Source organism: Aedes albopictus, chromosome 3, assembly GCF_035046485.1.
Source record: "Aedes albopictus strain Foshan chromosome 3, AalbF5, whole genome shotgun sequence".
Lineage (NCBI taxonomy): Eukaryota > Metazoa > Arthropoda > Insecta > Diptera > Culicidae > Aedes > Aedes albopictus.
Genome location: NC_085138.1, coordinates 164108854 through 164122094, shown reverse-complemented (window position 1 = coordinate 164122094; position 13241 = coordinate 164108854). Strand labels below are relative to the sequence as shown.

At 42.2% G+C, this 13241-nt stretch overlaps 1 protein-coding gene across 2 annotated transcripts in view; it reads left to right on the top strand.

Moving 5' to 3' along the window:
• The first annotated feature begins 1864 nt into the window (after positions 1–1864).
• LOC134291406 (prostaglandin E2 receptor EP4 subtype-like) overlaps positions 1865–13241 on the top strand; it is a 91905-nt gene continuing 80528 nt past the window's right edge. Inside the window, exon 1 of one of the 2 annotated variants that reach the window (XM_062859116.1) lies at positions 1865–2683. In XM_062859116.1, the coding sequence (XP_062715100.1) occupies positions 2418–2683 (266 nt within the window). In that variant the 5' untranslated portion in view covers positions 1865–2417. The remainder of the gene's footprint in view (positions 2684–13241) is intronic. The other variant, XM_062859117.1, reaches the window with a different exon arrangement.

Here is a 13241-nt window from a genome sequence, read left to right as displayed (position 1 = left end):
TAAGGATCCGCGATTTGATGTGTCGCATGCATGTGTTTGGTTCACTTAAATATTTGGCGGTGGAGCGGGCCTGGTTTGATGGTTACAACACAAGACTATCATGCCAAGGGCCTGGGATCGAATCCCATTCCCGACATATTCACAAAACGTAGGTTCTTCCTTCGGAAGGGAAGGGTCCCGAGATGAACTAGCTTCGAGTTAAAAATCTCGTTAATAAAGACAAAAAAAAATATTTGGCCACTTCCGGAGGGAACCCGGAACCGGTTCCGGAACACCACCGGTTGTCTCAAATATGGCCTAAAACTATTTTTTACTAACCATTCATCAGGTCGCCTAAGGAGCCGCGATTTGAAGTGTCGCATGCATGGGTTCGGTTCACTTTTATATTTGGCCACATCTGGTGGGATAGACAGAACCGGTTCCGGAACACTACCGGTAGAATCTTAGGTTGTCTGAGACTATTTTTCTTGCTTATCATTCATCAAGTTATTGAAAAAGCCGCGACTTGATGTGTCGCATGCCTGGGTTTGCTTCACTGTTATATTTGGCCACTTCCGGCGGGACCTCCGGAACCGGTTTTGGAACACCGGTAGTTTCTTATGTGATCTGAGACCATTTTCTTGCTAATCGTTCATCAGGTTATCGCAAAGGGCGCGATTTGACGTGTCGCTTGCATGGGTTTGTTTCATTTTTATATTTGTCCACTTCCGGTGGAACGCCCGGATCCGGTTCAGGAACACTACCGGTTCAGATATGATCTGAGACTATTTTCCTGTTAACCGTTCATCAGGTTATTGAAAAAGCTGCGATTTGATGAGTCGCATGTATGGGTTTGGTTCACTTTTATATTTGGAAACTTCTGGTGGGACCTTTAGGGTGGGTTCCGGAACATTACCGGTTCAGATATGGTCTGAGACTATTTTCTTGCTTACCGTTCATCATATTATCGAAAATGCCGTGGTTTGATGTGTCGCATGCGTGGGTTTGTTGCATATGTTCATATCTAGCCCCTTCCTGGGATACCGATCCGAAACGCCTAAATGGCCATAATTCCGGAGCGGCTGGACCGATCCGAACCATTTTCAATAGCAAACAATGGGACCAGATTCCGCGTCGAAGGAACCATCGGTTATTAAAATCGGTTGAGATTTACTGCCGAAAAGTGACGTGAGTTCGTTTGTACACATACACACACACATACATCCACACACACATACACACACAGACATCACCTCAATTCGTCGAGCTGAGTTGATTGGTATATGTGACTCGAATCTCCGGGCCTCTTATCAAAAAGTCATTTTTGGAGTGAACATATAGCCTTTTCAGTACACTTAGTGTACGCGGAAGGCAAAAAAGGTTTGATAATTGTGAATAAAAACCTTAATTAGGTATTAGGATAGTTTATTTTTGAGATATTTTTTCTGGAATTCTGAGTTATTGATATTTTTTGAATTAACTCGATTTAAAAAAAAAATAATCTGGGGGCAAGGGGGGCGTCGCCCCCCCCCCCTTCCTCCCCCCTCTAGCTACGCCCATGTCCATGTGTTAGGGCGCCACCTCCTGTCAAAATTTCATTCATAAACACGGCTCGTAAATTGGATTATTTCGTAGATTGTAATTGAACCTTTGAATGGATACAACATGAAAATAATTTGTTTGGCGTAAAACATCTTGTTTGCTTGAGGCTGTGCGTTAACGCCTAACCTATCCAGGCCTCTAATGTTTCCAACCTATTCCAGGCAAAACCACAGCGCAAAATTTGAGAACTGCTAGCCTACAGCTTGTTGCTTCATGCCACCCCAAAGTGGCTGGCCATCACCATAAGTCTCCCGTCATCATCATCGCATCTATTCCTGCGCCCCTTCGGGCCGGCGGCCGCCTCTCGTTCAGCGAGGAGCCGTGTGTGGGGGTGGATAAAATTCTTTGGCTTTCCTTGTGGCTTGTTTAGTTTGGTTTTGAAAGCGCGCGAGTTCGGTTCGGTTCAACCGCGCGCGGAACGACCCGGAACGCGTTTTCCCGGTTCCTCGTCTGGAGGCGTACAGGACACAACGACGACGACGACGACGACGCTCGGTCCGGTCCATTCGCAGTCCACTTCGACGGCCGCGGCCCCCGAGAGTGCAAATGTAAAATTAATTTGGCTTCAGGATAAGAATAGATTGCTTTCGAGTGACATACGACCGCATTCGCACGATGAAGACGGTTGATTTCTAGGAAGCCTGGCACGTGTCGGTGGTTTAGATGTACAAATAAATTCGGCCCTATTTCGATTCCCAGGATCTAATCAAGGATCAGTGTTAATTGAAACAGATGAAGAAGTTATTTCTAGAAGAAAATTAATAGAATTTGGTGCAAGTGATTTAGTTCGGGAACGGTCAGTGCTCCACAACCTCAAAAAATAAAATAAAGTGAAAATGGGCGACTTTCCGTTGAATAACTCGCTGGCCGAGTTTTTGGTGTTATCGTCGTCGCCGGGTGATTTGAACAATGTGAGTCTCGTTGAAGATGTTGGCGCTGGAAACCTCACCAAGGAAGTCACACGTTCGCTGATCAGGCCCAGCTACTACATCATAGTGATAGCGCTATCATATCTCTTTGGATGCGTCGGGAATCTCATAGCGCTAATCTATCTATGGAACAGGAAGAACGTCCGGAATACCAAACATTCCCTTATGCTGAAGTAAGTTTTCATTGGGTAATTGATTTATGGAAGTGGGACCTTGTCTATTTGGTAATGCTACTGATGGGAATACTAATTTGTATTTGATCAAAATCAGGTAATCTCTACATACATACATACATTTATTTTCTCAACATAACATTTAAGATAAGACATACCTAATCAACAATAGTACGCCACAATACTCGGTTTGTGGCTGTCGCTCTCCATCCTCCGTCACGCCCGATGCTCGCCAAGTCACGCTCCACCTGATCCGCCCATCGTGCTCTCTGCGCTCCGGACTCCGGACCCGGAGCCTTGTTCAACTTGAGCGACTTCGCTATTACGATGAGCTCATCGTTCGCTACCGGAGCGATCTCGCTTTGTTCGGTTTGGTCATAGGGGCCGGGGACTCATTATCCTGAATCGTGGCGCGGGAACAACACAGTAATGAAATTTAAATGGCATGTAAAACATACTGGTTGTAAATGTACATTACTTGAATCGAAACAGTAATTTAAATTTCAATAGAAATCCATGCACATAACAAGAGCATTGATAAACATTGATTTTTAAATTTAATTCACTGTAAAATTCAATCAACACACATATAAACACAACAGCGCTCTGATGTTGACGAAAGTATGGCCGTCGCGTAAAGCCTTGGTGCGGCTGTTGAGCTGCTTCGAAATTTGATTTAATTCATATACCAAACGTCTGAAAGTGTAACAAACGCGTGAACCAGCATTGTAAAAATCATTAGCAGGTAAGAAGTGCATACTTTTACATTCGGCAGTGATAACTTATGAAATATCATCCGTAATGTTGCTAATTTTCAGAGGCGCTCTCGTTATCGGTCACCACTAACAAGCAGCAAAACGACCTGCACCGAGTGCCGAGAACTTTCTGCTGGATGCGGTATTTGCTTCGACATTTTCGGGAAAAAAACATTGTGTTCTTTCATAGTTTGCAACCTATAATGTGAAAATATGTTATAAAATTAAATTGTGACAACCATGTTTGACTTTTACTGCTTCTTCCGACAATCTGGGCGGGGAGAGCTGTGTTCATAAATGAAACAAACGAAATAAAACAAACCACCTGTAAAGCGCGTGCGGCGGAGTGTGCCGTTGAACTTTCAACGACGTTTAAAATTACACGTCGAGCTCATTTTTTCAATCAATGTAAATTCCAAACGATGTGTAGTTTTGAGTTTATTTTCATGCTCCAAATATGTGCATGAAAATAAGTTTAAAATTACATTTTTATTTTAACTGTGAACCTTATCACGATCTTCTGCAGCATCTCGGGGGAGCGTTCTGGGGGTGCTGACGCGCCCTTCGTTTTGGCCATAACTAGGCATCACCCCAAGGGGCCTGCAACTCTAAACTTTTACTAGTAGCCCTAAATACTAGCAAATACTAGGAAATACTATGCAAAAATCAGCAAGCAGCTTACTGCGATGAAGTTTTAAAGTGAAACAAACGTCACCAGCAAGGTAAATTTAATGGAAGGTACTAGCATATAAGCAGTAAGTGGACGCGGGGACAGGTTTATGGCGGGGGTGTTGGAGTTGTGTTTACGCTCTACTCTATCGGTATCTGTGAGATTACTAGGGTTGCTAGGGGTTGTTATTTACTTCCAAACAAGTGAAAAAAAACTCCGCAGTGGCAGAGCAGGTGCTTGTTGTCGAGCTTGTTGTAGAATTGCAAGTTAATTATTGTGATAAATTCAACGCCATACGCTCAACTTTAGCCATGCGCATGCCGAATTTTTACTGCCAAAAGTTTAATGAAAAACCAACAGATCAGAATCTTGAGGAAAGGCGTGATGGTATACCTTCGGCAGCAGTTGGGAATTGTACCCGGAGTCCTTATGTGTTACAAACAGTTTCCAAGATTACTCCGCAGGGTTTCAGAGAAGTTTCGCACAGGGTACTATTTCTCTAGTCTAGAGCACACTATCGGGGTTATTGCATTATTTGGATGCAATAAATTAGGACACAAGCTCGTTGGTTGAAATCACCATGAAGGGACCTTTTGGGTCATGGCTTGCTATCTTTGATAAACTTCCAAATCAAAACAAACTTGCCAGCTGTCATTCTAAATTCCAATATGGCGGATTGTATGATTTAGCATATTGGATTACCTTCCTTTTACTTACCTTGGTCACCAGGTCTAGCACTCAACAATTGAATTGCGTGCTAATCACAGTTAAAATAAAAATGTAATTTTAAACTTATTTTCATGCACATATTTGGAGCATGAAAATAAACTCAAAACTACACATCGTTTGGAATTTACATTGATTGAAAAAATGAGCTCGACGTGTAATTTTAAACGTCGTTGAAAGTTCAACGGCACACTCCGCCGCACGCGCTTTACAGGTGGTTTGTTTTATTTCGTTTGTTTCATTTATGAACACAGCTCTCCCCGCCCAGATTGTCGGAAGAAGCAGTAAAAGTCAAACATGGTTGTCACAATTTAATTTTATAACATATTTTCACATTATAGGTTGCAAACTATGAAAGAACACAATGTTTTTTTCCCGAAAATGTCGAAGCAAATACCGCATCCAGCAGAAAGTTCTCGGCACTCGGTGCAGGTCGTTTTGCTGCTTGTTAGTGGTGACCGATAACGAGAGCGCCTCTGAAAATTAGCAACATTACGGATGATATTTCATAAGTTATCACTGCCGAATGTAAAAGTATGCACTTCTTACCTGCTAATGATTTTTACAATGCTGGTTCACGCGTTTGTTACACTTTCAGACGTTTGGTATATGAATTAAATCAAATTTCGAAGCAGCTCAACAGCCGCACCAAGGCTTTACGCGACGGCCATACTTTCGTCAACATCAGAGCGCTGTTGTGTTTATATGTTGATTGAATTTTACAGTGAATTAAATTTAAAAATCAATATTTATCAATGCTCTTGTTATGTGCATGGATTTCTATTGAAATTTAAATTACTGTTTCGATTCAAGTAATGTACATTTACAACCAGTATGTTTTACATGCCATTTAAATTTCATTACTTTTTGCTGTGTTAAGGACAGTAATGCCAAAGACGAAAACTCCTGAGGAACCACGACCTATACAGTTTCCTAGAGTTCACAAGCTCTGTGGATATTTGCGTTGAAGGCGATGAACTGATGCGTACGTTGCAACTCTAAACTCGAGAGTGAAGAGTGAATGCTCAACTACGCTTTCTGTGCCCGGGACACGATGAACGCCGCACGTAAGCATAGGGAGTATTTGCCGTGAATTAACAGTTTTACGGCTACCATAAGAGCGATTTTTGATTAGGTCTTCGTTTCCATTAAACTTTCTGTACCGTTGCACAAAACATTGACTGTTATATCCGCAGCACTGGATGGACATAAGTGAGGTACCAATGTTTTTTTCGTAAAATCTACGATTGCTAAATAAAACACACACTCCCAATGGTCAAAATAATAATGATAGATAAGTTCTTGATGAAACATTCGTATGTATTCTAATCCCTTCACTCCATAGAATCTTCAAATTCAAAGGATAAAAAATTCACATTTTTGTTTGCTATGCTTCCATTTAGCCCTCACATTCCAAGCAGTTCCGTAGTTTATCTCCTCATCATTTCTGAAAAAAATGGCGTCTGCACCTCTTTTCCCTCCGGTGTTCGCTGCGGTGGTGGTGGATTTACTTTTAAAACTTTTGAAATTATAGCAAATTCGTCATTCAGGCCGTTTATCGGCAGCGTAAGCTCACTAGGAGTTTTGCACGGGGAATCACGCTGGGTGGTAAGCTGGGAGTTCTTGAGTATCAAATTTTCATGGGCACCGGATTCTCTTGAAAGGTCGCAAGGATAGTAGATGTATGACACCGGAATACAGTTGGATGTTTTATTTCGTTTGAAGTCACAGTATTGCTAATTCCTCTCCAGATGTTTCTCGCAGCCAAACGATGAAGGTCTGATTAAACGGTTAAATAAAGCATTTATACAGTTATTTAAATTAATGATTATACCAGCTTCAATTGCATGACTATTTCTTACCGTAAAACTTTGTCTTGCCGTCTTGTGGTGATTTGACAACTGGTTAGCTCAAAATAGCACCGCACTCTAGATTGGTTTCAATTCGATCGTGCTGATTTCCTTCCCAGGTCATAAAAAATCAAATTTTGTCTATATTCTTACATTTTTAGTTTATTTTCCTAACTTTTTTTACATATAAACACAGCCACCATGAATACGAATCTAACCATGCAAGATTCATCCTAATCGGTTCAGCCATTCGCGACTTTTGTTGCCTCAAAGGGAAGTCAAACCCATTTTTATATCTAAAAAATGAGTTTGAAATTCCTTTGAGCCAACAAAACTCAAGAACGAATGAACCGAGCAGCATGGCTCTTGCACGGTTCGGTTCGTATTCGTGGTGGCTGTGTTTATATATACAAAAAGTTACGAAAATCAACTAAAAATCCAAATTGATCCACCTAGTGGTGATAGTGCCTTTCTCGTCGAATATGTACTCATGACGTTTCCGTTGACGTGAGCTGAAATGTTCCTGAATCATGAGAATACTTTACTTAGAATTTTATCAGAGCCATCATTGCATCATTGAATTGACTTTAAACTTATTGATGGCACATATTCCGACGTTATGTTCAACGTATAGGCAGAGCTGGAAAATATCAGACCTCTCAGTTGACAGCTTGACCTCCTTCACTATCACTAGAGGCCGATCAACACCAAGACGATACAACTTTTTCACAAACACAGATACCTTAACGATTTTCGACAAAGAATTTTCTACACACTTCTACACACGCTATATTTTATTATCATGCATGTAAAATTTGACAAAAACATGCAAGTAACTGAAATTTTTCATACTGAATCCCATTCAACTTTCAACCACATTACTGTGCGTGAGGGAGCAACCAGTCGCACAAAAATTTTATGCAGTCATTTTAGACGCGAAAGAGAATTGAAAAAGTTTGTTCGGAGTTATTGCGATTAAATTTAAATTTTCCCATACATTATGTGGTCTGAGACTATTTTCTTGCTAACCGTTCATCAGGTTACCTAAGGAGCCGCGATTTGATGTGTCGCATGCATGTGTTTGGTTCACTTAAATATTTGGCGGTGGAGCGGGCCTGGTTTGATGGTTAAAACACAAGACTATCATGCCAAGGGCCTGGGATCGAATCCCACTCCCGACATATTCACAAAATGTAGGTTCTTCCTTCGGAAGGGAAGGGTCCCGAGATGAACTAGCTTCGAGTTAAAAATCTCGTTAGTAAAGACAAAAAAAAATAATATTTAGTCCCTTCCGGAGGGAAACCGGAACCGGTTCCGGAACACCACCGGTTGTCTCAAATATGGTCTAAAACTATTTTTTACTAACCATTCATCAAGTCGCCTAAGGAGCCGCGATTTAAAGTATCGCATGCATGGGTTCGGTTCACTTTTATATTTGGCCACATCTGGCGGGACATACGGAACCGATTCCTGAACACTACTGGTAGAATCTTAGGTTGTCTGAGACTATTTTCTTGCTTATCATTCATCAAGTTATTGAAAAAGCCGCGACTTGATGTGTCGCATGCCTGGGTTTGCTTCACTTTTATATTTGGCCACTTCCGGCGGGACCTCCGGAACCGGTTTTGGAACACTGGTAGTTTCTTATGTGATCTGAGACCATTTTCTTGCTAACCGTTCATCAGGTTATCGCAAAAGGCGCGATTTGACGTGTCGCTTGCATGGGTTTGTTTCATTTTTATATTTGTCCACTTCTGGCGGGACGCCCGGAACCGGTTCAGGAACACTACCGGTTCAGATATGATCTGAGACTATTTTCATGTTAACCGTTCATCAGATTATTGAAAAAGCTGCGATTTGATGAGTCGCATGTATGGGTTTGGTTCACTTTTATACTGCTACTTTTATCACGGCTGGACCGATCCGAACCATTTTCAATACCAAACAATGGGACCAGATTCCGCGTCGAATGAACCGTCGGTCATTAAAATCGGTTGAGATTTACTGCCGAAAAGTGACGTGAGCTCGTTTGTACACATACACACACACATACACACACACAGACATCACCTCAATTCGTCAAGCTGAGTTGATTGGTATATGTGACTCGAATCTCCGGGCCTCCTATCAAAAAGTCATTTTTGGAGTGAACATATAGCCTTTCCAGTACACTTAGTGTACGAGAAAGGCAAAAAGTAATAAAAACGATAAAGTATTGATTTTGCATGAGCTGGGAAGAAAATCAACACGATCAAAATAAACCAATCTAGCGTGCGTTGCTTAAATGAGCTCAAAAACTGTCGAACCACTACAAGATTGGCAAGACAAAGTTTGCCGGGACAGCTAGTTCCAAATGAAAAATATTACTAACAACGGCACGCTGAACTAGTAAGAACAGGTAAAAGTTAGCCAAATGAAAACTGAGTTGTTGACATTTGGTTGCGGGAAGCAGAGCTACTAGGATGTCCCAAGGATGTCCATAACAACCACGATATCAACCGCTGCTTTGATCCCAATCTCCCAGTGATACTAGAAATACTACGCAATACTATCGTGAGGCAAATAATAAATTTACTGGAAAGTTTAGAGTTGCATGCCCCTTGCATCACCCCAAGGGGTTGAGTTGGCTGCCTGTCAGAGAATTTCGAAGCACGCCCGTTTACGCGCCTTAATTTCTTTGTTCTGTACCAGTATAGCCACCTTGTAAGCCTCACTTCGCTCTATTTTACTATAATCGGTGCGAGATCTTTGCATCCTTCTTCTAGCTCTTAGGCGTTCTTCGATTTGTGGACACCACCAATATACCGGTTTGCGTCCATTTATGGGTATGGATCACCTTAGCATTGCGGCGTCACAAGCACGGCTTAGGGTTCCGACTAAGCAATCGCTCCACAAATGCCGGCTTATCGAAGCGTGCCGATGACGGTCGATGACTTTTTGCTGTGGCCGACTTCCTCCGTACTTCACCCTGTATCGAATTGCCAGATGGTCACTGTGCGTGTATCCATCGTCGACCCTTCAGTTAGGTTTAGACACACGCTCCAGAACTCTGCATCATTCCTACTTTAAGTTTTTTTTGCCTTCTATGTTCGTGACATCCACATTCAGTCTAGCCATAGCTTCGAGTAGAGCCAAGCGTTTCGCGTTAGTCGAGCGGTTACCCCACTCAATCAGACATTTAAGCCTTCGCCGATGACCACGGGACTCAATCCCACTAGTGCGCTTGATAGCGAATCTAGCATAGACGAGAACTCATGTTTCGGTTAAGGGGGGGAGGTGGAAGGTTTTTTGCATGACTACTAAATACAGTAGTACATTCTGTTGATCTTCGCAATTGCGAATCCCTCGTGCGACGTGGAAATTATTTACTGGACCGGACTGTTGTGCGGCTTCACAGTGATTCAAGTTTAGCTGTGTAACCTGCATTACCGTCGGTTGGTTCGGTTGGTTGGTGACTCTTGTTCGCCGTGAAAATCAGGCATTTTGGTGCCGAGTTGCTCTCCATGGCGATGTGTATATCTACTCCGCACTTCCTGCAGAGTTTGCACCTGTCGGGACCTTTTCACGCCCACGATTTGTGCCCTTGCTCGAAGCAGTTGAAGCACGTATGCAGATGCTGAGTGGGTACACTGACTAGCCCACTCTGATCTTGACGATTGCAGTCGCCTTGGTCACCAGCAATTTGGGCCCCGTTCCTCTTAGGGGCCGTCCATATACCACGTGGACAACTTGGAGGGGGGAGGGGGTTTGGGAAAAGTCCACGCGTGTCCACGGAGAGGGGGGTGGGGGTCTGTCAAATGTCCACGTGGACAGTTTTGACACAGACAAACAGACGTAACACTTAGAACAATTCATCGCCCAGTTCACACTACCATCATCTGGTGGAAATGTTGGACGAAACACTGCGTTGTGCAATATTGTCAACAGAATGCGCTAGTGTTAAACGTCAAACCACAGAGAACAGACATCCAAGTTCAATCAGAATTTTGTGTAAGGAATATTTCATCGGCAACACAAGTGGCCGTAGCGTTCGCTTCAATCGGTTAATTTCCGATACTAATTTAATTCACCACTTGAAATATTTCAATTCACTACTATCGTGTATTGGTTTGCAACCTTACTCAAGTGAAGATCTTTGCACAACTTTCTGAATGAAATTTGTTCTAGCCTGGATGTCTGTTCTCTGTGGACAAACGCAAAGAAAAACGATGGGCGCACCTCTGGTTGTGGAAGCCACAACTATGAAGGCTTAAAATGATCGTTAAAAGCCTGGTCGATGGAAATTTCGCCAGTGTTACGTCTGTTTGTCTGTGGTATTGATAAAAGAACTAAATAAAAATCAATCAACGAAATAAATTATGCTTTGTGACTCCTCTTCATGGCAGTTGTTAATTTTATTTTATAATATCAGATGTATTTCATCAGAAGAGAGAAAAAATCGTGTCGTAACTTAAAAAAAATAATTCAATGGCTAAATGTCTCGAAAAAAAAAGAAAAATAAATCAGATGCCTAGTAGCTTATCGAGGAGTTTCGCAATTGAACGTAGTTCATAGCAGTTTTGAAGTTCGGAATTTTTAAATATCTATGCCTAGAGGTTTTCTAGTCTCTATTGCTTTGTCATGTTAAGCTCAAGACTTTGCTTGACAATAAATCAATAATAAATCAGGCGTGTTCCTGTTCAATGAAACCTATAGAATTTATGAACGATATCTTAAATATAGTAATGAATTATATTCAAAGCCAATATTACAAAATAATCTTCTAAAAAACCTTTTCAGAATCACTGCTTAACAAGCTTTTCACCTTTTTTAATATATATAAAAACGGTTTTTCTGATGTCCACGTGGACAATGGGGGAGGGGGGTAGGGGTCAACGAAAAGTCCACGCTTGTCCACGAGGAGGGGGGAGGGGGTTGAAAAACCTGATTTTTCTGTCCACGTGGTATATGGACGGCCCCTTAGGGCTGATCTCCTGGGGCTTGGTTCCCCTACCCTTAGCGGTTTTCGCAACCGACTTGGGAGTCTGGTTGCTCGCGTTGGTCGTACCTTTCTTCCTCTTCGGCTTTCCGCGCGCCTCTGCCGGACGCTTTTTGCCCCACGCGGTCCACGTTTCCTCGGCAGGTTTCGGCCAAACAGACCGAGCCGTAGGGCTGTTCGACTTCTTCGCTACGGCTCCGGGTCAGCTGCATGGTCTGTTGCGCCATCGTCGCATTGCCAGCAAAGATTAAGCTGTCCGTTTGGGTGATCCGCTCTTCCATGTTCGCGTCAACCGTACCCCGCTCATCGACCAGGAAATCAAACTCCCTCTTGGCCAGAGCTATCGATTTGCGGAGCTTCAGCAGGCCCTGTTTCAGGTTCTTGCTGATATTAGTCCGTCCGCTCGCGAAGTCGATCAGCTCGTCCAGCTGTTCGGCAACACCAACATCTTTGGTAGCCCGCTCCTGTTGCGGTTCAGCGTCCGCGTAAGGTCCGCACCAATCATCTGTGCTTCCTCCGTCGGCGTTGTATCGCTTCGTGCACCACTTGCTTCACTTGTTGAACTTGAACTTCCTGCCGCTGGCTCGCTGGTGGGTGCACCAACCCCTCGTAGCGGCGATCTAGCCAAGCCTCCACACACGAACGGGTTCAACGCCGCTCCCTCAGTTATTCCACACTCGATCACGTTGTTACAACAACTAACAACTAAATAACATACTATGATATTAATCCTAAATACTATCATACCTCGACATGCTTTTCATTAGGTGGTAATAAGAGGCAAAATAACAAAAACAAATACCATTTTTTTATCAATAACACCTAGAAACAAGTCTTGTTATTTCAACAAGACATACCTAAAATTCTCAGTGCTGTATTTGTTATTCAAAAGGTATTGAATAACATAGTAATAACAGATCTTATTATTGAATTATACATTTTTCGATAGTTCCATGATGTAAAAGTAAAACCTGTTCTTCAGTTATTGTCACTGCTAAAGCAACAAATACCACATCAATATCAGAGCCTGCTCAAATACCTTCAATTGAGATTTGGATGCTCTTATAACATTATGTAAAATAATACAGTAATAAAAGTTTTAGGTATAAGAGTACAGGTTGCTCTTTGCATGGTATTTGTAAAGCATTCTCTTCTGCTCAGGAAATGCCACTGAAACATCTTCGATCACCTTAGAGCCGGTGGGGTCTTATATGACCCCAACATAGAAACAGCTGTACAAATTCAAACCTTCAATAAAACAAAAACTGTCTTCGGAAAAGTTGTTGCAAATTGAATCCTCTATTAAGGAAAAATGGGAATATTTGTACTTGAGACTTCAATGACAACCTAGAACATCCTGAACACCATAAAGTTTGGATAAACGAAATAATTGACATACCAGTTATTCTAAAGGCTGAATTTGGATATGCGTTACGTTCATTTGTATTCATTAAACCCTCGTCAAGAATATCAAAAAGTGATTTATATTCTGGGATGTTCTAGGTGTTCCAAACTGTCCCGTAATAAAGTCCTTCAAATCTACCAGAAAATTTTTATGTGTTTTTGCCATATATATCGG